The 22,912-nt window shown below is 41.2% G+C and overlaps 1 protein-coding gene across 7 annotated transcripts in view; it reads left to right on the forward strand.

Moving 5' to 3' along the window:
- Window positions 1-8,786: 8,786 nt before the first annotated feature.
- LOC140733579 (sterile alpha motif domain-containing protein 12-like) overlaps window positions 8,787-22,912 on the forward strand; it is a 64,151-nt gene continuing 50,025 nt past the window's right edge. Inside the window, exons 1-3 of one of the 7 annotated variants that reach the window (XM_073057114.1) lie at window positions 8,787-8,828; window positions 12,012-12,174; window positions 13,916-14,108. In XM_073057114.1, coding sequence (XP_072913215.1) covers window positions 12,106-12,174; window positions 13,916-14,108 — 262 coding nt within the window. In that variant the 5' untranslated portion in view covers window positions 8,787-8,828; window positions 12,012-12,105. Of the gene's footprint in view, window positions 8,829-8,849; window positions 8,869-8,927; window positions 8,967-9,150; window positions 9,170-9,194; window positions 9,311-9,407; window positions 9,428-12,011; window positions 12,175-13,915; window positions 14,109-22,912 lie in introns of those variants that run through there. The other 6 variants (XM_073057120.1, XM_073057118.1, XM_073057117.1 and 3 more) reach the window with 6 other exon arrangements.

Below are 22,912 nucleotides of genomic sequence, written 5' to 3' on the forward strand. Positions count from 1 at the left end.
ACTCTACTCTTCAGTACCTCGACTAGTTAACTGGCATTGATTTTCTTTCGAATAGTGGCCTTCCCTTCTGATGATCATAATGCCAATCCTGAGCTATGAATTAAATTATCCTACAATGTCCAAATTTATAAAATATTTATAATTATTCAGAATAAAATATGGATATTTCGAGTGATTTTTGGATTTAGCATATTTACATTTAGCAAATGACTTCTCAGCCACCAATCTTCAAATCAGAAATGTAAATTGTAGACTTAATTTAAATGAACAATAGGTTCCTAAAAGTCATGAGTCACAGACCAGACAACGCTGATTAAAGTTCAGTTAGATGTCCGTGGTGTGGGTGCAGAACAGGAGATGTGAAGTTTGAGTGTAGTTTCAAAGAAAGCATCGTAAATATGGAATTGTACTTTGATGTTTAGCACATAACATATCAAGCCCCACGTTGGGCCAGCGAGACATTTCCACTGAAAACGTCTCCATATGATTCAAATTGAGTTGAATTGACTTTATTTCTTCCATACTTCACATACATGAGGAGTAAAAATCTTTACGTTACATCTCCATCCAAATGTGCAATGTGCAATTTATAGTAATTTGTAATAAACAGTATGGACAGTCAATATAGCATAGAAATACAACTGTATCAGCATGAATTAATCAGTCTGATGGCCTGGTGGAAGAAGCTGTCCTGGAGACTGTTGGTCCTGGCTTTTATGTTGCGGTACCGTTTCCCAGATGGTAATAGCTGGAACAGTTTGTGGTTGGGGTGACTCGGGCCCAATGATCCTTCGGGCTCTTTTTACGGGCTTTGTAAATGTCCTGAACCATGGGAAGTTCACATCTACAGATGCGCACCACTCTCTGTAGAGTCCTGCAATTGAGAGAAGTACAGTTCCCATAATAGGCAGTGATGCAGTCAGTTAGGATGGTCTCAATTGTGCCCCTGCAGGAGGTCCTTAGGATTTGGTGAAAGAGGCACTGTTGTGCTTTTTTCACCACACGGCCAGTATCTTCAGATCACATGAGATCCTCGGAGATGTGCATGCCAAGGAACTTAAAGCTGTTCACCCTCTCAGCCCCAGATCCATTGATGTCAATGGGGGTTAGCCTGTCTCCATTCCTCCTGTAATTCACAACCAGCTCCTTTGTTTTTGTGACATTGCAGGAGAGGTTGTTTTCTTAACACCACTGTGTCGGGGTGATGACTTCTCCTCTGTAGGCTGCCTTGTTATTATTTGAGATTAGGTCAATCAATGTAGTATTGTCAGCAAACTTAATTAGCAGATTGGAGCTATGGGTGGCGACACAGTCATGGGTATACAGAGAATAAAGGAGGGGGAATAGGACTGCTGTATCTTGTTTTGTCGAATAATGAAGCTGCTTCATTACTGTCGGTACTTTTCTCTGGTGACTTCATTCATGCAACAACATGAAGCTCAGATTTCAATACAGAGGAGCAGGCAAGCAAGATTCCAATGATATAATAAACATCATAAATGTTACAATCTCTATGTGAACCCAGAATTTGTTTTCAACTGCCTTCACAGCCATGTGCACCATTCATCAAAAGGTTATCCTGGTTCTGACATCAATGCCACAAGTTCAACTTGCTAATTCTTGTTTCATTGCTATTTTCCTCCAGTTGGTGCTTCAAGTTACTTTATGTGGTTCTGTATAAATCCAGACAGACCTAACAGGATGGCATCTTCCCAGACCAGGTCCATTAACTAACGTTAATGCTTTTCACATACTTGCACTTGCCTGAACATCAGCAGGTTTCTAAACTTTGGAGTCACCTGATGAGGCATAGCAAATCCCCAGAGGCCTCTATTGACAGAGTTGAGGTCCTGTCCGTGGGCCTTCTCTATAAGCAACGTCAGAGGCAAAGCTGGAGGCAGAACCTTCCCTTCTGTCAAACATGTAAGGAATTTCACAATTAGGGCATAAATCCACGACATTCATCAACATTTAAAACAAAATCAATATGAATAAAATGTTGATTTTTTAATAAAAGATTAATTACAAATACATAAAATCATGCATAAATGATTAAACTGAAGCAGAATATTTATCTAAAAAGTAAATAAAATATGATTCATTTATTTTTAAAGTAAACCAATACATTCATGAGTGGCACAGTGCCAGAGACCAGGATTCAATCATGATCTTGGCTACTGTCTGTGCATTTGTTTATTTTGCACATTTGTTGAGACAGCATACATTTTCTCTATATGTTCTGATTTCTTCCCAGATCCTAAGCACATACAAGTAGGTAGGTTCATTGGCCATTGTAAATTTCCCTTAGTATTCCCATGAGTGGTAAAAACTAGGTGGGGAGCTGCAGGGCTGACGTGTATGGTTGATAATTCAGGAAGAATTTAAAATGGGATTGGCATAAAATTTGTGTAAATAGGATGATTGATAGGCCCGTTGAGCCTGCTCCACCATTCAATAAGATCATGGCTGATCTGACCATGGACTCATCTCCACCCACCTGTCATTTCCCCATAATCCTTAATTCCCCTACTATGCAAAAATCAATCCAACCTTTTCTTGAATATATTTACTGAGGTAGCCTTCACTGCTTCATTGGACAGAGAATTCCACAGATTCACCATTCTCTGGGAAAAGCAGTTCCTCCTCATCTCCGTCCTAAATCTACTCTCCCGAATCCTGAGGCTATATCTCCTAGTTCTATTCTCACCTACTGGGGAAACAACTTTCCTGCCTCTATCTTATCTATCACTTTCATAATTTTATATGTTTCTATAAGATCTCCTCTCATTCTTCTGAGTTCCAACGAGTACAGTCCCAAGTGACTCAGTCTTTCTTCATAGTCTAACCCCCTCATCTCTGGAATCAACCTGGTGACAACCTCTGCACCACCTCCAAACCCTTCCTCAAATAAGGAGACCAGAACTGCACACAGTACTCCAGATGGGCCTCACCAGTACCCTCTACAGTTGCAGCATAACCTCCCTGCTCTTAAATTCAATCCCTCTAGCAATGAAGGCCAACATTCCATTTGCCTTCTTGACAGCCTGCTGCACCTGCAAACCAGCTTTTTCTGATTCATGCACAAGCACTCCCAAGTCTCTCTGCACAATCTGCTTTTCCACTCAATCAGCAAATTTAGATACAGTACACTTGGTTTCCTCTTCCAGATCGTTAATATATATTGTGAACAGTTTTAGGCCCAGCATCTAACCCTGCAGCACACAGTTCACCACTGATTGCCAACCAGAGTATCACCAATGTATCCCAACTCTCTGCTTTCTCTTGGTTAACCAATCCTCTATCCATGCTAATACATCACCCCCAACTCTATGCATCCTTATCTTATGGTAAGTTTTTTATACAGCACCTTATCGAACGCCTTCTGGAAATCCAAGTAAATAACGTCAATCTGTTCCCCTCTATCTACTGTGCTCATTATATCCTCAAAGAACTCCAGTAAGTTTGTCAAACAGGACCTGCCTTTGCCAAATCCATGCTGCGTCTGCTCGATGGATCCATTTCTTTCCAGATGCCTTGCTATTTCTTCTTTAATGATAGGTTCAAGCATTTTCCCAACTACAGATGTTAAACTAACTGGCCTATAGTTAACTGCCTTTTGGCTGTATCCTTTTTTGAACAGTGGTGTGACATTCGCCATCTTTCAATCTGACGGGACCTGTACAGAGTCCAGAGAATGTTGGTAAATTATCACCAAATAACTTCTGCCATTTCTTTCAGTACCCTGGGATGCATTCCATCAGGACCAGGGGACTTGTCTATCTTCAGACCCACAAGTTTGGTCAGCACTACCTCTTTAGTGATAGCTATTGTATCAAGGTCCTCACCTCCTATCACATCCATAACATCTCTCTTTGGTGCCCTCCACCATGAAGACCAACACAAAATAGTCATTCAAAGCCTCTGCCATTTCCTCGTAACCCAATATCAATTCCCCCTTCTCATCCTCCAAGGGACCTAAATTACTTTAGCCACCCTTTTCCACTTTATATACTTATAAAAACTTCTGCTATTTGTTTTTATATTTTGTGCTAGTTTATTTTTATAATCTAGTTTCCCTTTCTTTATTGCTCACTTAGTGGTACTTTAAAGTTTTCCCTTTCATTCAAGCTGCTCCATTCATGCGTGCCTCAGATATTTCTCTGTGGCCTTTGCCACTGTCATGTCATTATTCAGTGGCCTAAAGACAACACCCGCCAGTGATTTTTTTCCTCTTTACTGTTCCTAATCTCTTCCCAGATGGATTCAACATTGAATAGACAAGGAAGTAAATGAGAGAGTGGTCCCTGCAGAAAGCAGAATGGTTGGGGATGGGGTGAGGGGGAAGGAAGTATGAGCTTAGTGGTGGGATCCTGTTGGGCATGGCAGAAGTTGTGGACAATGATGTGTTGGATGTAGGGGCTTTGGTAGTAGAAATAAATGTGCGGACTATTTTCTAAATGGTGAGAAAATCCAAAAATCTGAGATGCAGAGGGATTTGGGAGTCCTTGTGCAGAACATCCTGAAGATTAACTTGCAGGTTGAGTCGGTGGTGAGGAAGATAAATGCTATGTTGGCATTCATTTCAAGAGTCTAGAATACAAGAGCAAGGATGTGATACTGAGGCTTTATAAGGCACTGGTGAGGCCTCACCTTGAGAATTGCGAACAGTTTTGGGCCTCTCATCTTAGAAAAGATATGCTAGCATTGGAGAGGGTCTGGAAAGGTTCGCAAGGATGATTCTGGGAATGAAAGGGTTATCATACGAGGAACGTTTGATAGCTCTGGGTCTGTACTTGCTGGAATTCAGAGGATGGGGGTGGGTGGGGGGGGGAATCTCATAGAAACCTTTCAAATGTAGAAAGGCCTAGCAGATGTGGAAAGGATGTTTCCCATGTTGGGAGAGTCTAGGACAAGAGGACACAGCCTCAGGATAGAGGGGTGTTTTCAAAACAGAGATGCGGAGAAATTTCTTTAGCCAAAGGGTGGTGAATTTGTGGAATTTATTATACCACAGGCAGCTGTGGAGACCAGGTCATTGGGCATATTTAAGGCAGAGATTGATAGGTCCTTGATTGGACACGGCATCCAAAGTTATGGGGAGATGGTGGAGGAGTGGGGCTGAGGAGGGGTAAAATGAATCAACCATGATTGAATGGCGGAGCAGACTCGATGGACCAAATGGCCTAACTCTGCTCCTATGTCTTATGGCCTTAGAATGTACGATTTTTTTGTGTTCACACTCTTCATTGAGAATTTCTCAAGTCAACTTTTCTGACAATTTTTGCAAAATTGGATTTCGGTGCGATGCTGTTGAGCCTCTCAATTCAAATTACTGGACCATTCCATTATTTAGTGTATAGTTTTGTACTGTTAGAATTATCACATGTAACTTTGAGAATAATGTTTTGATGTATTTACGGCTTGCAAAATCATGCACAGTGCTTCACTACCTGCTGAACCACCCACTTCTATTTTCAGAGGTATGCTTAGTTGTTGCTACAAGCAAGAACTCATTAAAAACTATTGAATTTCACTTTGCTAAAAATTTGAATACTGTATTTGAATTTTAGTAAGCAACAAAGAAATGGTTTACAAATTTGTGAAACAGCTTATTGTCATACTTTTCTGCATATTCATTAGTGTATTCCATTCTGGATTCTGTCCAGGATACAAGTTCGGCTTTCTGCTCAGTTGGCACTCTGGTTTTGGTAAGTTATATATTTGTACATGTCAACATCACCTTTTATTTGTGAAACTTACACAGCTTAACAAATAGGATTTTTATTCGCAGGAAATGTAATGAAGATCTGATAACACATTTAAAGATTTTCAGATGTCTTCATGGTTCTGCAGTCAATACCTGTGGTTATGCAGCAATCAATTCATGCACATTACTACACACAAAGAACATCAAAGTAAGGAGCCAATAATTGATTGGGGAATTAAAATATCCAGGCAGAACTCAGAAACAAAGAAAGAATTATTGAAAACATTTAGCAGATTATGCTGCAGCTGTAGAGGATGAAACATGATCAATGAATCAGGTCAATGAGCTTTTGAAGCTTGGTATTCAAAAAGGTGTCATGGAACCTTTAATCGCACCTGAACAGGCAGATCTGGTATTGGTTTCATGTCTCATGCAAAGGACAAGATCTATCCATTGTTACGTACCCCGTAACTGGGTCACTTACCAGCAAAGATAGAGAGGTCCGTTGAAGTCTGATGGTACTATTTTTAACGGTATTTATTGATAAAAAAGTGCACAAAATAAGGTCAATGCAAACATGCAGATAATATACGTCATCAATACTAAATCTAAAAGCGCGGGTATAACAATAATCGATAAGAAATAAGAAATAGCTCTATCGTTGTCTAGGGGATAATGTATTGTCCGATGGAAATATAAAAGTCACTCAGTTCATTCAAGCTGCAGCTTTTGGGTTGGAGAGAAAGACGGGTTTAAAACTTGCCCATTCCTTTTATGATGTCAATCCTTCGAGAGTCGTTGGGAGTTGGTTTCCCCGTTGTTAGCTAAAAACCTTTCGGCCGTGGAAAAGGGCCTACCGATTCCAGGGCAAATGGAACTGGACGCACGTGGCCTATCCCCTGGTTTCTTGCTATTACGGGATCGCTGGCGTTTCTTCTGGTGCGTCTGATTCGCACAGACCCTCTTTTTATCCTGACTCACAGGGTCTCAGATGTCAATCAGGTTGGGATGATGTAATCCCTCCACCAACCTCCCCCTCGTTTCATTGCCTAGGGCGTCGATGCATCGTACAGGATGCAATACACAAGTCCGTCTCCAAGAGACAATAGCCAGCATCAATGGGTCCGCCTCTCGGAGGCCAAGACACATTCCAACGACTTGTGGATTCTGCATGTCTTTCTCTCATTTCCTGGGTCTCCTGAATGGACTCAATAGTGATCTTGCGATTCTCACAAAGGAGGGGGCTACCCCGCACCCTTCGGCCCCGCAGAGCTGTGGTACATTCATAACACCAATGTCTTGATTTTCTTCTATTGCCTTGGATTTGGGGATTCCCCTACCCTCCTGTATTGGCTAAGAATTTTCTGGAGATAAGATTACTCTCCTGAATATTTCAGTGGGAAATATTGAAGAAACACACAAAAAGACCGAAGGAACTCAGCAGGTCTGCCGGAATCTACTGAGGGAAATGGATAGTTGACATTTCAGGTCAAGACCCCTCATCAGGACTGGGAAAAAATTAAACTGCATTCACTATAAAAACATCCCTAAATAATTATCACCAACATATCACTTGTGGAACCAGAGGAGCCAACACACTGGACCACTGTTATTTTACCATCAAGAGCACTTACCATGCCATGCCACACCCATCCTTTGGAAGTCTGATCACCTGCTGTTCTTCTACACCCAGACCACAGCATCTGTACTGAGGATAAGGAGATATGGACAAGGGAGGTGTAGGAGCACTTACAGGATTGTTTGAGTTGGTGGACTGGACAGTATTCTGGGATTCATCTTTGAGTCTGAATGAATATGCCACAGTTATTACTGACTTCAATAAACCTGCATGGATGAGTATGTGCCTACAAGAACATACTGTACATACCCGAATCAAAAGCCGTGGATGAACCAGGAGATTCATAGTCTGCTGACCTGTGGCATTAAAGTCTGGTGATCCAGGACTATACAATAAGACCAGGTACAACTTACAGAGGGCTATCCCAAGAGCAAAAGAACAATTCCCATTGAGTTTCGAAGAAGAATTGGAGACATGTCAACTCTAGCAGGGTTTGCAGGCCATTACTTCCTACAAAGTGAAACTTAACATTATGAATGGCCGTGATGCCTTAGTCCCAGATGAGCTCAACACCGGATACAGTAGATGACCCCAATACAGGAGAGGTGTCGACTCACCTGTAAGGCTCTTTTCCTTTTTTGGAGCTCACCAAGAGCACGGCCACTCAGTACCTGAAATGTACATGTAGCCTTTGTTGTTGTGCAGTTGGATTATTCATTTATATAATGGGTCGTGCAGTTTTCAGGCCATGTAAAAATTTCCTGCTCAGAGGAATGGTCGGTCTGCACAGCAGTAAAAAAATTAGAGGGAACGTTTCACATGCTCCACTATCATCAAATTCTGTACCCACCTCATGCCCACCACCACTCTGAAAACGAAAAAGACTATTCATCAGACTTGTCACTCTTTGTTCAATTACAACATCCACCTATTTCTACTTGACTGACCATTAACCCATTGGCTGTTTTACAAAGCAACACTTAGTCGGGATGTTTCAATGTGGAAGCCATATTATTACAAAACTGCGTTGCACTGATGATTGGAGCAAAATAATTGTGAACTACTTCTGCAACTCCTTTATTGTTTGACTTTTATTGCTCCACTTACAAGGATAAGTGCCAGGAGGGAGGTCGGTGGGAAGGGATGGGGGTGGGGTGGATGAATGGACAAGGGAGCAATCCCTCCAGAAAGCAGTAAGGGGGGTGGAGGGAAAGATGTGCTTGGTAGTGGGATCCCGTTGGAGGTGGCGGAAGTTACGGAGAATTATACGTTGGACCTGGAGGCTGGTGGGGTGGTAGGTGAGGACAAGGGGAACCCTATCCCGAGTGGGGTGGCGGGCGGACGGGGTGAGGGCAGATGAGCGGGAAATGGGAGAGATCTCCCATTCAAAGTTATCTGAGCAGGAAGAGCACGCAATGGAGCCGAGTGTCACGCAAGACACACTTTTAAGTGAAAACGATTGGCTCCGAATGGGCAACGTGACGCCTGAGAAGCAGACGCTACGGAGAGTTTGCGCACGCAGCTAGTGATCAAAACGGCCAGGTAGGTCCAGGTGTGTCGCGAGCGACGGCGCGAGTCCCGGGTACAGCGACAGGTTCGCGGATCGGGACCGGCGCGAGTCCCGGGTGCAGCGACAGGTTCGCGGATCGGGACCGGCGCGAGTCCCGGGTGCAGCGACAGGTTCGCGGATCGGGATCGGCGCGAGTCCCGGGTGCAGCGACAGGTTCGCGGATCGGGATCGGCGCGAGTCCCGGGTACAGCGACAGGTTCGCGGGTCGGGATCGGCGCGAGTCCCGGGTGCAGCGACAGGTTCGCGGATCGGGATCGGCGCGAGTCCCGGGTGCAGCGACAGGTTCGCGGATCGGGAGCGGCGCGAGTCCCGGGTACAGCGACAGGTTCGCGGATCGGGAGCGGCGCGAGTTCCGGGTGCAGCGACAGGTTCGCGGATCGGGATCGGCGCGAGTCCCGGGTACAGCGACAGGTTCGCGGATCGGGATCGGCGCGAGTCCCGGGTACAGCGACAGGTTCGCGGATCGGGAGCGGGAGCGGCGCGAATCCGGCTAGAGAAGCGGGTATGCTGGTTGAGGCTGGCGGGAGTTAAGTTACAACGCCTTATGTGAGGATCGTGTCTGATTTCTGGGGTATGTGGGATGGCCCGTCTCCGTCACAAATGCCGGCCAGTCGGGTATTCTGCATTGTGTTAGCACTTCTCAAAAGTTAAAAGTTGGGGCGCCACTTTTAAGTTTCGAAATTATATGAAGAATAAACTAATTCCGAGGTTCCGCGGAAGTATTCATGCTTCCTTCAGTGAAGGTGAGACCTTTACACGTTCTGGGCGATGTTTCAAGGCTATGAATGGTCAACCAGTGTTTCAACAACAACACAATTCCAGCCTGTCATATCTTGAAACAGGTGCTAGTTGACAAATAATTCATGACTTAGGAACACTTTACAAGTACCTGCGTATATTTTACTTCCTATGAATTTGAAAGTGGGCGGAGGAAATGACTTTGTATAGTAGGGCCAGATCGTAATTAAAATACGTCTTTGGGATAATACTCTTGGGAAGTCTGACCACTTCAGTTTATGATCAAGAGAAATGAATTGTGTACTTGTGTAAATCTTAAGCTACCTTTATTGGTATTGCTTTGCAAATATTCTGTGCTGAGTAAACTTTACATCTAAATTGGCACTGGCTGGTTTAGGATATTGTGGAAGGCTTTTTCCTTTTGACTTCCCAGAGAAAAAAAATGCAAATATGGAATTGGAAAGGAAGCGCTTCCATGTGTGCAGCTCCTTTTAAAACCTCTAGGTCACAGCAGTTTACAAACAAAGTAATCTTGAAGATTGCCAGCACAGTTATGTATGCACAGATCTGAACAATGCCTCAAATAAAAAAATAGATAAGTAACAAGATCAACTAGAAGGGGTGGATTGCTATCGTTAGTTGAACAATAGTTCATAGGCTAATTCTCTTGCTCCACTTTGAGATGTGTCTTGGAAAATCTTGCAGTCCCAGAGAGGCATGACGTTAATAAATTTAGCCAGTGAAGTCTCTCATACCTTCTTTGTATTAGATTGAATTGTAAAATCCCCAAATCTTCAAACGTGACTGAGTTTTAAAAGGCTAGATGTTAAAGCAACGTTGTTGGATTGTGATGCTTGTTAACAGTTATTGAGAACGTCCACAACTGTTTGAAATAATCTGGAATGGTCTTCATTTCTACTTCACTTTTGGTGGGAAGTTTCAAAGGCAAGATGGTCAACCCAATAGTGGAATAGAATGCATGGATAAGCACTGGTTAAGTAGTGTTGGTTAGTATGAAAATAGATAGCGAAGAATGCATCTGAATAACAAAGTGAGAGAAGGCACTAGCTTGTTTTCTATATACATAATCTTGGTCAATTAACAACTATGTCACAATCGTGATTAAGATTAAGGGCCCTCTGACTGCGGAGTGTTGTTGGAAAAATAGAAACAAACAGACTGGTCAAGCAGCAACTTGTGGAGGAAAGGAATGTTGTTTTCAATCAAATCCCTAAATCAGGAGTCCCGAGTTCTTCCAGCAGATTTCTTGTTGTTTTAGATGTGCCGTCCCTTGCGTTTCCAGAGAAAAAGAACCAGCTGCATTGGGTCTGTATTTGACAAGATAATGCAATGAAAAATGGTCAATGTCAGTCAAAAGAGGCCGCAGTAAGAATAAAGAGAGCTTGTTGAGTATGTTCAGATAATTTTGCATTGTGTTGAAAATTACATGCAAGGAAGCCTCTCTAGTTGTGGAAGTGCAAGTAGTGTATTTTAGTTAGAAAGAAATTCTAACAACGAGGATGCATCTAAACTGTGCTTATGAAATAAAGAATAGAGATTGAAGATTAGGCATGTTGTATTTGAAATGGCCAAAGGGAATAAATGGTCCACTATTTCTTGTTAAAACTGACAGTGTCTTAACAGTGTAAGGAGGCATAACCAATTTAATGTTATTAGAATAATGGGTGCTTGGGACACAAAATGAAGAATTACATTGTTACAGGGGGTCCCAACCTTTTTTTGTACCATGGACCAATACCATTAAGCAAGGGGTCCATAGACCTCGGGTTGGGAATCCCTGTTTTAGAAGGAAATGTGCTATTGTTTACTCTAAGGAATTTTGTTGATTTGAACTGAAATTTTCTGAAGCCTTAAAATTGCATTAACAAATGCGAGGGATATAATAAATGCTGACTTCCTCCTGAATTAACTGTCTGTGCAAATAAAAATTGTTACTTGGGATGGATGAGTGAGGAATTGAAGAAGATGCATTTGGCAAATTAATCCAAAGTGCTTTCAAATTAGGATCAATGGCAATGTTTGTTCCTAACTGTAGAGTTGGCCATTTATTGCTTTGTGTATTTAAAAAGTTCAATTAAATTGGCAGTTTTATTTTTTTTTAAAGTTTAGAATCCTAGGATCTGGTAATCTGCTTGAAAGTATGATCAGATTACTTGAATGAGCCACAAATGAATTAGGAAAGTAGAAAGGCAAAAACGTGCCAAAATGTCAAAATTCTTGTCCAATCAACTTAGGTGTGCCTTTCTGTATATGATATTTATATAACTAATACTAGCCTTTAAGTATCTTAGCTGTATTTAAAATAATGATTTTAAACATGATTGGTCTAACGACTTCAAATCTGTTCTGGAAATTGTATTGGGCCTTAACTGACTTGTGTTTACTTTTGTAAATAGGTTACAGAACGGATTATTGCTCTTCCTAGAAGAATTTGGCAGCTTTATTTAAGAACTACAGTACATATATACCACCAAGTAATGGACTGTGGAGATGTCCCAGAACAGTACATCTAAGATGTGTCAGAGAAAAACCCAGCAAATTTATGAACACCGATTACAGGTGAGTTGGCATCAGATGGAATTCAAGATCCTGTTCCAGAAAATTGTGAGTAAAGTAAACTGCTGCATGGCATGCTCCAATCACCTTGGTGATACAATATTGTTCAGCACTGTTTTCCTTTAGCTTTAGAGATCGTGATTTGATCCTGATCTTGAATGGCGTCTGTGCAGAGGCTGCTCATTCTCCCTGTGACTTTGTAGGTTCTGTCTCACATGCCAATGATGTGCTGATTGTAGGTTTAATTAGCTGCTGTTATCTGCCCCTATTGCTGGAGGTCAGGAGAATTGTTGGGGGGGGGTGAAGGGGGCTCAGAGGATTGTGGATGTGGAGGGCATTTGATTGGAATATGAGTCTAGATTTGTGTGGAAAAGTGCTTGATGCATGGAGCAGATGTGGTGGTACAAAGGGTATTTTCCATTGTTGCATTAAATAAACCACATTAAGTAAGAGAATCAATACTTAGTTTCAAGATGCAAGTAGTTTATTCAGATGTATGGGGGCAAGCAGCATAAAGGCTTTTCTATCCAGTTATTAATAGTCATAGTTTTTGTATGGAAAATACAGCTACACATCCACGTAGGGATACAACTGGCTTCTGATATATTTATAACTGATAAGTCACATTTATTGTTGCTTGGGATGTGAGACTTTTTCGATTACTTCCCAGTGAGTATGTTTATTCTTCTCTGTCCCTTCCTTTGCCTAAAGGTGAAACTTCATTTATTGCCTTTTGTTTTAAATTCTCATAACAATTCTTTGCTAATTAACCCCTTTGGTCTTTGTTCAGATGAACTGACTTTTTATCCTTCATTTTCCATTTTTGTTCATTCTAGTTAAAGGCTGATTTGTATATGAGAGTTCCCTTGTGGGTGGCGCTGTTCTCCAGCAATTACTTCTGTCTTTTTTTTTATTGTTAGTTGTTTGTATGTCGCATAAAATACTGTGCTCCAAGTGATTGCTGACATCAACCAAATACGGGACTGAAAAACATCTAAGAGAGAAGGTAGTCACAAACTTTTTCCAAAGGTGCAGGAGTCTAAAACCTAGAGGCACTGGTTTATTGTACGGGGGTGAAACTTAACCCTATCTGATGGACATTTTTTTCCACGCAAGGTGGTGGTTGTATGTAGATGTGCTGCAAGGGGAAGTGGAAGAGACGGATATGTTATGGCAGCTGAACAGGCACCTGGATAGGAAAGAAGTAAACACAAGGCTATTACTCTAGTAGGGTGTGATTATGTATGTAGGCATTGTGTATATGGATACCAGTATGCTGTTTAATTATTGCTACTGTTCTGAGAGGAGAGGTAGAATTTTTAGTATTATTTTTCTGCATTCCTTTTAATTTTCTTAGTTTTTTTTTTATGAAGACATTTTGCTTTAAGCTCCTTCCCCTGCCAAAATTATAGAAAAAAACTGTAAGGCTTTTGCCTACATCAATCTATAATTAGTCACCAGGTCAAAACAGCCATGGTTTTCTGAAAAATATATTTTGTTCTATGCTGAGTGATACCTACAATCACTTTGAAGACTTTTTAAACTTTGCCATTATGCTTTTGACACATACATTGAAAAATGTTACTTTTTGTACTGATTTATTTTCAGACAGATGTTAATGCTATACATTTGAACATTATGAATTTGTGAAGAATTTTCAATTTTCTGGATTTTATAATCAGGAATTAATTCTTGAAGACACTGTCAGATCCCAAGTTTTCTAACTTTTCTGTTGGTCCAACAGATTTTGCCTCTTAACTATTCTGGGGCTCAGCTTGAACTGGAAGAATGTAAGATTCGAGTGGTGAAAAATACAGAAATGACAAATAAGCCAGTTTCCTTGTGGACAGTGGATGATGTATGTGAATGGATTGAAAGTCGCTTTCCAGGTCACAGCTCTGGTTTTGTAGAAGTAATTTATGGGCATGCTGTCTCAGGTAAGTGTTTGAAGTAAACTACTACAACCACAGTATTAAGCTCTGGTGCCTCTTCAGTAAACTGAACCGTTCCTTGAGTTGCACATCTTATACTAGTTGTCTATCTCCCCATGTTAGTGCTCTTGCTCTCCCTGCTTGTTTCAAGTGCAAGTACTTGAATAGTCCTGGCAATATTAGGGTTTTTCTTTTCAGCTTGTATACTGCCAATACAAAATTACCACTATTTAAATTAATGCTTTGGCTCTCACATCCCTAAGTTTAAACATAACTCTGTGTTAGCATATTCTTTACAGTTGGAAGCATTTGTGACGCTACAGACCTCAAATTTGTAAGTTTTATATAATTTGGCTTCTTCATAGCTGGAATCATTTTAAGTTATCTAATAGAGATCAGTAGGTCATATGCCCATATCCATAATTTCTGATTTGTGTGTTTTATTATATGCACATAAAGTTTTACTAGTAAAAACGGATATAACAGTATTATTTTTCAGTGTTCATTCAAATACTTCCATTCAGCAGGTGACCATTGTAAGATCTTGCCTCCGCTTTGGAATTTGGCCATCTCAACCCAAACTCTGTATCCCTTTTGACTCCCAACTTTGATCTTTACTGATAAGTTTAACTAACTTAATTGTTTGAAAATCCATTTCTGTATGGCTCTTATGCCAGTGCTTTGATGTTTCAAGCATTTATCATTTTCATTTCATGATGTATTGTGCACATCCAAGACTACTTCACTGCAAAGATCATCATGCATTTCCACTATATGTTTCCTCATTTGAAACAGTGAATTTGCTTTAGCTTTACTCTGCATGATAACCCAGCATCAATCCACTGCAAGCTAGCCTTTAGCTGTTGGCTGATGTCCAAAAGAATAGATTTTTTTTCCATTTCTCAAGGCAGTGGTCAGGTTATCAAATGTAGTTCTCTTAAAGTGTCCATAAAGAAGAACACAAACTTTGCCACAGTCAATTACACCTTTTCAATTCCAAAATCAAACAAATATGTGTTAATGAGTTTGCTTCCTCTTACCATGAGCATATTCAACAGATGAATAATAACAAGCAATATCTTTAGTATTTTCTTCTGATCATCTTATCCATCTCAGGACTTTGTTGGCATCATATTGTCATAATTGAAAGAATTTGTAAATACATGTTTAAGAAATTATTTAAGTTATTGCTTCACACTAAACTGTAAGCAACAGGAATGTTTTCTGTATGCACAGCTAAGATTTTCATGTTTCTTTGTAATGTGTAAGTTGATTCTTAAAAATTATTGGTTATATATTGTGACTATTGAGGTTTATGGTTTTCTACCGGGGTAAAAGCACAAATGAGTCTTTATTGTAAAATCAATTTATGTAAATTTAAAAATATACAACAATTTATGCTGTTACTGAAAATCTGAGAATGTGAATTTTAATTACAATGTCTAAGTTAATATTTGCGTGTAGTTTTCATTTTGTATTTAAGTTTAAGTGACTGTTACTTTGTTTCTTGCCACCTGATGAAATTGTGTTTAGAGATTTTGGGATTGAACATACAATCTGTATCAGAGAGAACTTAAAATATTGAAATGTTCCAAACATTGCTCTCATCCAATGACTGCTTTTGAATTTTAATTGGTCATTTGTTCCTTAATGCAGAATCACATTTAATATCAATCATTTATTATGTGATTGTACAGGAAATTAATTATGAAATATTTAGTAATTTCCGGGATGTTGCTTTTATCATTTTACATTGAGGAAATCAGCATGGAGTAGCTTTTATAATAATTGAGAATAATGAATTATAGAAGGCACCAGTTGACAATTCTGGTAGAGAGGCATATATTTAGAATCTGGCATATTGCTTTTAAAACTGAGCAAGTGATTTTTCATTACAATGTTGGGAAATGAAAGTGGCATATTATCCCAAGAGCAAAATGATGCTTAATTCATGGTTCCAAAGAACAGTTAATTGGAATGCTGGAAGTATCTGTGCTTAGCAAGATCCACAGATAAGGAGGTTTGGTTACTTGTCAGTACTATCATCTAACGAACTGTTGTGCTAACTGGAGCTGGAGATCAGAGTCCAGGTGGGAGCAAGGGCCAAGGATTATAAAGGACAGAGGTCAAGTCAGAAGGCACTGAGGACAAAGATTCTTATCTCAAGGTGGTGAATCTGTGGGTTGAGGGTGTGTGTGAGTCCAAAGGTCAAGGCCCAGAAGTCAAAACCCTGGGGTCAATACTTGGAGATGAAAACCCAGAGATTAATGAGTCTGGAGGTCAAAGACTGCAGTTGGTGAGTCTGGAGGTTGAGGCCTGAAGATTGAAGCCTCTGGATTGGCTTGTCTGGAGGTCAGAGACCTGATATCTGAGAGACTCGGGTCAAGGAGGGAGGTTGGAGGCCCGTAGGTGGTCTATCCTAGGGTTAGGAGCCTGCTTGTGCTTGCGTTTGTGGGTGAGAGGGTGGAAAAGGTTGTTGTTGTTGCCCAAATGTGATTCTGATTTGCCCTTTTTGTATTATTTTTCCAGGCCAGTGTATTGCATAGGAAAAGTTGCTGATGAATATCTTTAGTCCTTTTGGAGAAGGTAGTCCCGTGATGCTGTTTGGCAGGGAATTTTAAGATTTAGACTAATAATAATGAAGAAATGACTATGTATTTCCAAGTACAGTGGATTACGGTTAATTGGGGCAGCCATTTATTTGAGTCAACTCTTTTTATAAAGAAATACAGAAACAATTTGAGAAAATAGCTGGGATTCCCTTTGTTTAATTGGGGCTGGAAATGGTTAGCCACAAGTGGTGTGGTTGTTAGACTACACCATGCTTAGAGCAAACAGTTGCATCAGTTGCATGTCTTTGTGTTATTTGGGCCAATGGATACTGATTTTATACATTTTTTTAAAAAAAGAAGTGATTTTTGATAATTGTTTTTTTTTTCATTTTGAACTTCAACTTTTTTTTTGAGACCCTTGCCATGAAAAGATTTGACACAGGCTGAAAAAATCACCCTACTGGACTAAATTAAAAGTCATCCACCTGACACCTTTTTTTTAAGCGGGAGGAAATAACTGGAGTGCCGAAATCTACAATTACAAGCTTGATACATCATCAAGATGTATGTGAGAAGAATGGGCATTATGTGAAGAGCAACAGGGAGTTTCCCAAAAACTGAAGCATGAAGTTAAGGGTCCACTTGTTGAAGAGGCCCTCAGTTAGAGGTTTTCCATTGTAACTGGATGAGGTGTGCATGCCAATGGACCAGTGTCTTTCTAAAAAAAAACAAGAGCTAGCTAAGAAGCTGCGCTATGAGGAATTTAACGCAACAGATAGTTGGTTGCCTGGATGGGATGTGACGCCTACGTTTCCATTGAATCCAGGAAAGCACATGGCAACAAAGGTAGAGCTGATTCTGTAAGTGAAGAAACATGGAAGTCTACAAAACTCCCGACTTCAAAAAAATTTGGCATCTACAATGCCGATGAACAGGCCTTTTTTATTGTGCCACACCAGCCGGTTCCCTTTGCTGCAAATATGCAACGCTATTCGGTTCAAAGAAAGCAGTGGATGGCATAACTTGTGATTTTCAGACATGTCAGGGACTGGTAAAAAGAAATTGTTCGTTATTAAGAAAAGCATTAAGCCTCAATGCCATCCTCAGTCATAGGACGGCAGTGTGCTTGGACGCAGTGGCTTCTAGGAGGCCAACCAAAGGTGGTGGTGTCAATTTTTTAAAAAAACTTATATTTTTTTTATGATCGCAAGATCTTGCTGGACATTAAGAACTTAAAGGACTGCAGGAGAATGAGGGGGGATTCTCGTAGAAATCTTCCTTCTACCCCAGTTGGTGGAAAAAATGGACGGAGCTGGACTTGGTGTGAGTCATGATGTTACCTGCATCAGAGAGCCATTGGAGGAGTCAGTGGGCAAAGGGAATGTGCAGTCTAACAGCAAGTGATTGTCTTCGTCACTTTTCTTGTTATTGTAAGACTCTATTGGAGATTGGTATTGTGGAATGCTGCAAGCCCAGTTCATTGATTTATTGGCGGATGGCAGGGGAGTTGCATGGCCTCAGTCATAGTGAGGACTTTTTGTTTGATTGTGACTATCTTTTACTGCTGTCTTATACTGTGTGTACCGTGTGTGTCTGTTGGTACTGTTGGCACATTGGCCCCAAAGTAACGCTGTTTTGTTTGGCTGTATTCATGTATGGTTAAATGACTATTAATCCTGAACTTGAACTTTAAGGGGATAAGAATGGATAGTTCATCAATCGAATACTATGCCAGTGTACACTCAATAGTAACAATTATGAACACTTGGAGTATTGTGTGCAGTCTTGGGCTCCTTATTTTAGAAAGGATATACTGACATTGGAGAGGGTTCAGAGAAGATTCACAAGAATGATTCCAGGAATGAAAGGGTTACCATATGATGAACGTCTGGCAGCTCTATTCCCTGGTGTTCAGCAGAATGAAAGAGGATCTCATAGAAAAATTCTGAATATTAAAAGGCCTGAACAAATTAGATATGGCAAAGTTATTTCCCATGGTAGGGGATTCTAGGACAAGAGGGCACAACTTCAGGATTGAAGGACATCCTTTTGGATTTGAGATGTGGAGAAATTGCTTTAATCAGAGGGTGGTAAGTCTGTGGAATTTGTTGCCACGAGCGGCTGTGGAGGACAAGACATTGGGTGTATTTAAGGCAAAGATAGATATGTTTTTGATTAGCCAGGGCATCAAAGGGTATGGGGTGAAAGCAGGGGAGTGGGGATGACTGGAAGAATTGGATCAGCCCATGATTGAATGGCGGAGCAGACTTGATGGGCAGAATAGCCTACTTCTGCTCCTATATCTTATGGTCTAATACAGTTTTTTTTCCCTACAGTAATATTGGTGGTGTTCTAATTTGTTCTGTTTCATTTAAATACATCATTTGTTACTCAGTTAAATTGTAGTTTTTTTTAATATATATCTTTTGAACTATTTCCATGAAACTTTGGATGATTGGTGCAGCCGTTTAATTAGGTTAAAACTTACTGGTCCTGACGTTTCCCAATTGCCCTGAACATTTGAACTCGCAGGGGTGGTGTTCCATTGTCCTAAATTCCCTGAAATCCACCATGTTCATCATCCATCAACGGACTCTTGACTTCTCTACCATAAAGAATAATTGTTGAAAATACCTAGGAACCTAGAAGCTAATTGTTACAACTGTGTGGAAGAAGACCCTCAGCAGAGTAATACATTTAAATGTTTTTACTGAGTCATGTTAGTTACAGTACACGCTGGGCAACGTGGTGAGGGAGCAATGAATCAGGCCCATTGAGACAAAAGCATGCGCCAAAAAGAGAATGCTCCTCGCATGCAGGAGGCCCAGTCGATTGGCTGCGTGTGCACTTGCCACAATTGATCCTGTATGGTACACTAATTAACTGTCAACACAAGGTATTACTGGATTGAAAAGCCCAGCAGGCCATAAGTGTGGTGGTGGTGGGGGTGGGGGGGCAACTCTACAAGCTCCTGAAAACTCATAATTAAAAGAACAGATGGTGGGAGCAAAAAGCAAAGGAAATCCAAAAATTCACCAATAACTCTGAGCTGTGTGGATTCTTTAGCGCTGTCAAAGTCTCCCACAGGCAAAGTGTCCATGGGCTCACTCTACTGAAAGAGTGGAGGTGAAGCTCTCAAGGACAGGGAGATGATCAGTGTCCACTGGAAAGAATGCTCCTTGGCTGTGACTCACTTCTTGTTAATGAGCACCCTGGATTTCATCCGACTGCAGTCCATTCCTTTCCAACTTTGTTGCCACCCTGGCCAACAAAGCCAAAAGGGCCATATTCTAGCTGAGTGGGAGCAGTGAACCGGTTCTCGGTAGCAGATGGTATCCCTGCTGAAGTTTTAAAACCTGGTGTTTTAGCCTTTGGACACAAATTCTCAACATTATTTCCCATCTTTTGGAAGAGCAGACTGTGCTGGGGAATCTCAGACATACCTTATGGCATGGTGGAACTTTATGTGCGATACAGCTTCATCTCCCAAGAGCCCTTTAAAATGAATGAATGATTCAAGTTACTTATCACATGTACAACAAAACATACAGTGAAATGTATCATTTGTATTAACAACCAACATGCTTGATGATGTCCTGGAGATGCCCACAAGTGACGCCACACATTCTGCTGTCAACGTAGCATGCCCTCAGTGCTCAGCAGAACAACAGAGCACAGTAAATTAGAGCACAACAAGCAACAAATCACTTCATTAGTTACTGAGCTGCATTCTTTCATGTGTGTACTCATTGGTTAGACTCCAAGTAATTGTTGACTGGTTGACTGAAGCCTATGAGAGGCTGGGTCTTGCATTTTACATCAGTAAAGCAAATGCACTTAATCATCTACCCCTTCTGAATTATGCTGTCCTCCAACAGTAAAGACAAGAAATTCCCAAGCAAGAAAGTTCAGGAATATTCTCAAAGCCTCCTTGTTGGGGTGGGGGGGGGGGGGAGAGGGCAGTACATCCCATCAAATTCTGGGAATTGCTGGCACATAACTGCTTAAAGTGGAGAAAGAACACTTGGACAGGTACCGAGAACATTAAACTCAAAGTCAACTTTGTCATATGCACAGGTGAAATGAAAAGCTTACTTGTAGCGCATCATAGGCACATAGAATCAGATTATATATATTCACAAGAAAAATGTAAAATAATCATACATTATTTAGTATAAGAAAATGTGATTAAACCTTTTTTTTAAAAAAACACGAAGTTCATTGTAGTCCAAGGTGGTCAAAGCCGTCATTGTGGTGATTAGGATTTTGCTGCCTGGTTCAGGAACCAAATGGCTGAAGGGAAGTAGCTGTACTTGAACCTGGTGGCGTGGGACTTCTGGTTTCTGTACCTCCTCCCTGGTGGTACTGGGCAAAGAAGTAGTAACCTGAATGGTGGGTATTGTAATGGGTGTTATAATACCTGCCATCTTGAGGCAGTGCCTCCTCTAGATACTACCAGTGGTGTGCCTGTGATGTATACGGCTGCCCACTACTGGCTGTAGCTTCCTGCATTACTGTGTATGTGAATTGCCATATCAGACCATGATGCAGTCATGTTGTTTATGCAGCACCACTGGATCAGGTGTCCTATCTCACTCCAGTAAGCTGACTCATTGCCACCTGTGATTCACCCAACAACAGTAGCATCGCAGCATATTTGAAGTAGCATTGAAGCATGCATAGGCAATATGTAGAAGACTTGTTTAAACAGCAGCAGAAGCATATACCTCACAAAATAGCTACCATCTGGCCCCTTCAGCACTTCCTTCTCTATGTTGATATGCAGATCCTATATTGACCAAATCATCGACTCAGAAACCCAGGAATAGAGTGGAAGCAATTTATTGCCAATCCTGAAGGGCTGACTCTGGAAAAATTACGTTATAGGTTCATCACTTTGTACTTGGTGCTGTTCTTGTCCTGTCCTTCAGCTGCCATTTAAAAACAAATCACTGGCGTGATTGTAATTGAATAAGGGATATACTGGTAGACTGGTGTGGTATCCTATCTGCTGCTATTGCTGATGGATGCTCAGTTTTGAGCTGGTTGATCTGCTAATCGTGATTATTATGTCAGGAAGTATGCTGGTAAATAGTTAAGGACAAACTTGTTTCACTCATTACCTACTGGAACCCCAGAACAGAGTTGTACCCTCTATGACTTGGCGTCTCTAAGCAACGTACATTGATGTCCCATGTCAGAGTGCGTTGATGTACCAACTGAGAGTATGTTAAGTGGTAGTTAGGAGGAGCTTCTTCACCCATTTTTAACTTGATGCCAAATGACATCATGAGTCCATACTGAGGCTTCCCTGGGCCTACTCTTCTTGCTACTTCTCTCCTCCTCGCCTAGGGGTCATGTTTAGCTGGTGTTTCCAGGGGCTTAATGGAACAATCTGTAAAATATCTTTCCGTTAGTATTATAAAGTCAGCATGGGCTTGTTTATGTGTGGGACAGCTCTCCTAATTTGGACTCCAGATAATAGACAATGGAGGAATTTACAACAAAGTTCAAAGTACATTTATTATCAAAGTATGTATACATTATACAACCTTGAGATTCGTCAGGTAGTCATGGGGGGAAAAAAAGAAACCTGAAAGAAGCCATATTTTTTTTAAAAAAGACGACCGTGGAACACCCAGTGTGCAGAGAGGAATAAAAACACATGCCCATAAAGAACCGATTTTAAAAAAATACTGTCAAACACCCCACGTGCAATGAGAACAAACACATGCAAACAGTAATAGCAAGCAAACGGCATTCTGAACTGAAGTCTGCAAAGAGTCCCTAGTTCAGCGCAGAGCCTAGTTGTGGAGCAGCAATCTGAACTGAACCAGCCCATCCCTCACCTCGGGGCCCCACCACCCTGACCTTTTCAGTCTGGTCCAGCACCTAAAATGACGTTCAAACATCGAGTTCCATCACCTTGATACACTCTGGCGCCAGGATCCCACCGCGTCGATTCTGCCTGTAACTTACCTTTCTGATTCGGCCCTGCGCTTAAGTCTGCATTCAGCCTCTGTCTGTTCCGAAACCTGGACCCTGCTGCGAACATCGAGCTTAGCCCCTGTCTGTTCTGATGCCTGGACTGTGCTGCCTCGATTTGGCCTGTAACCGACCTTTTCGATTCGTTCCTGTGCTTATGTCTCCATTCAAACAGCAAGTTCAGTCAGATCATATTACTAAGATTAATGGACATAGCCACCGTGATTCAGACTTCAGCGCAATGACTAAAACGTTCAAACCTCAGGTCTTCCT

This window comes from Hemitrygon akajei, chromosome 9, assembly GCF_048418815.1.
Source record: "Hemitrygon akajei chromosome 9, sHemAka1.3, whole genome shotgun sequence".
NCBI lineage: Eukaryota > Metazoa > Chordata > Chondrichthyes > Myliobatiformes > Dasyatidae > Hemitrygon > Hemitrygon akajei.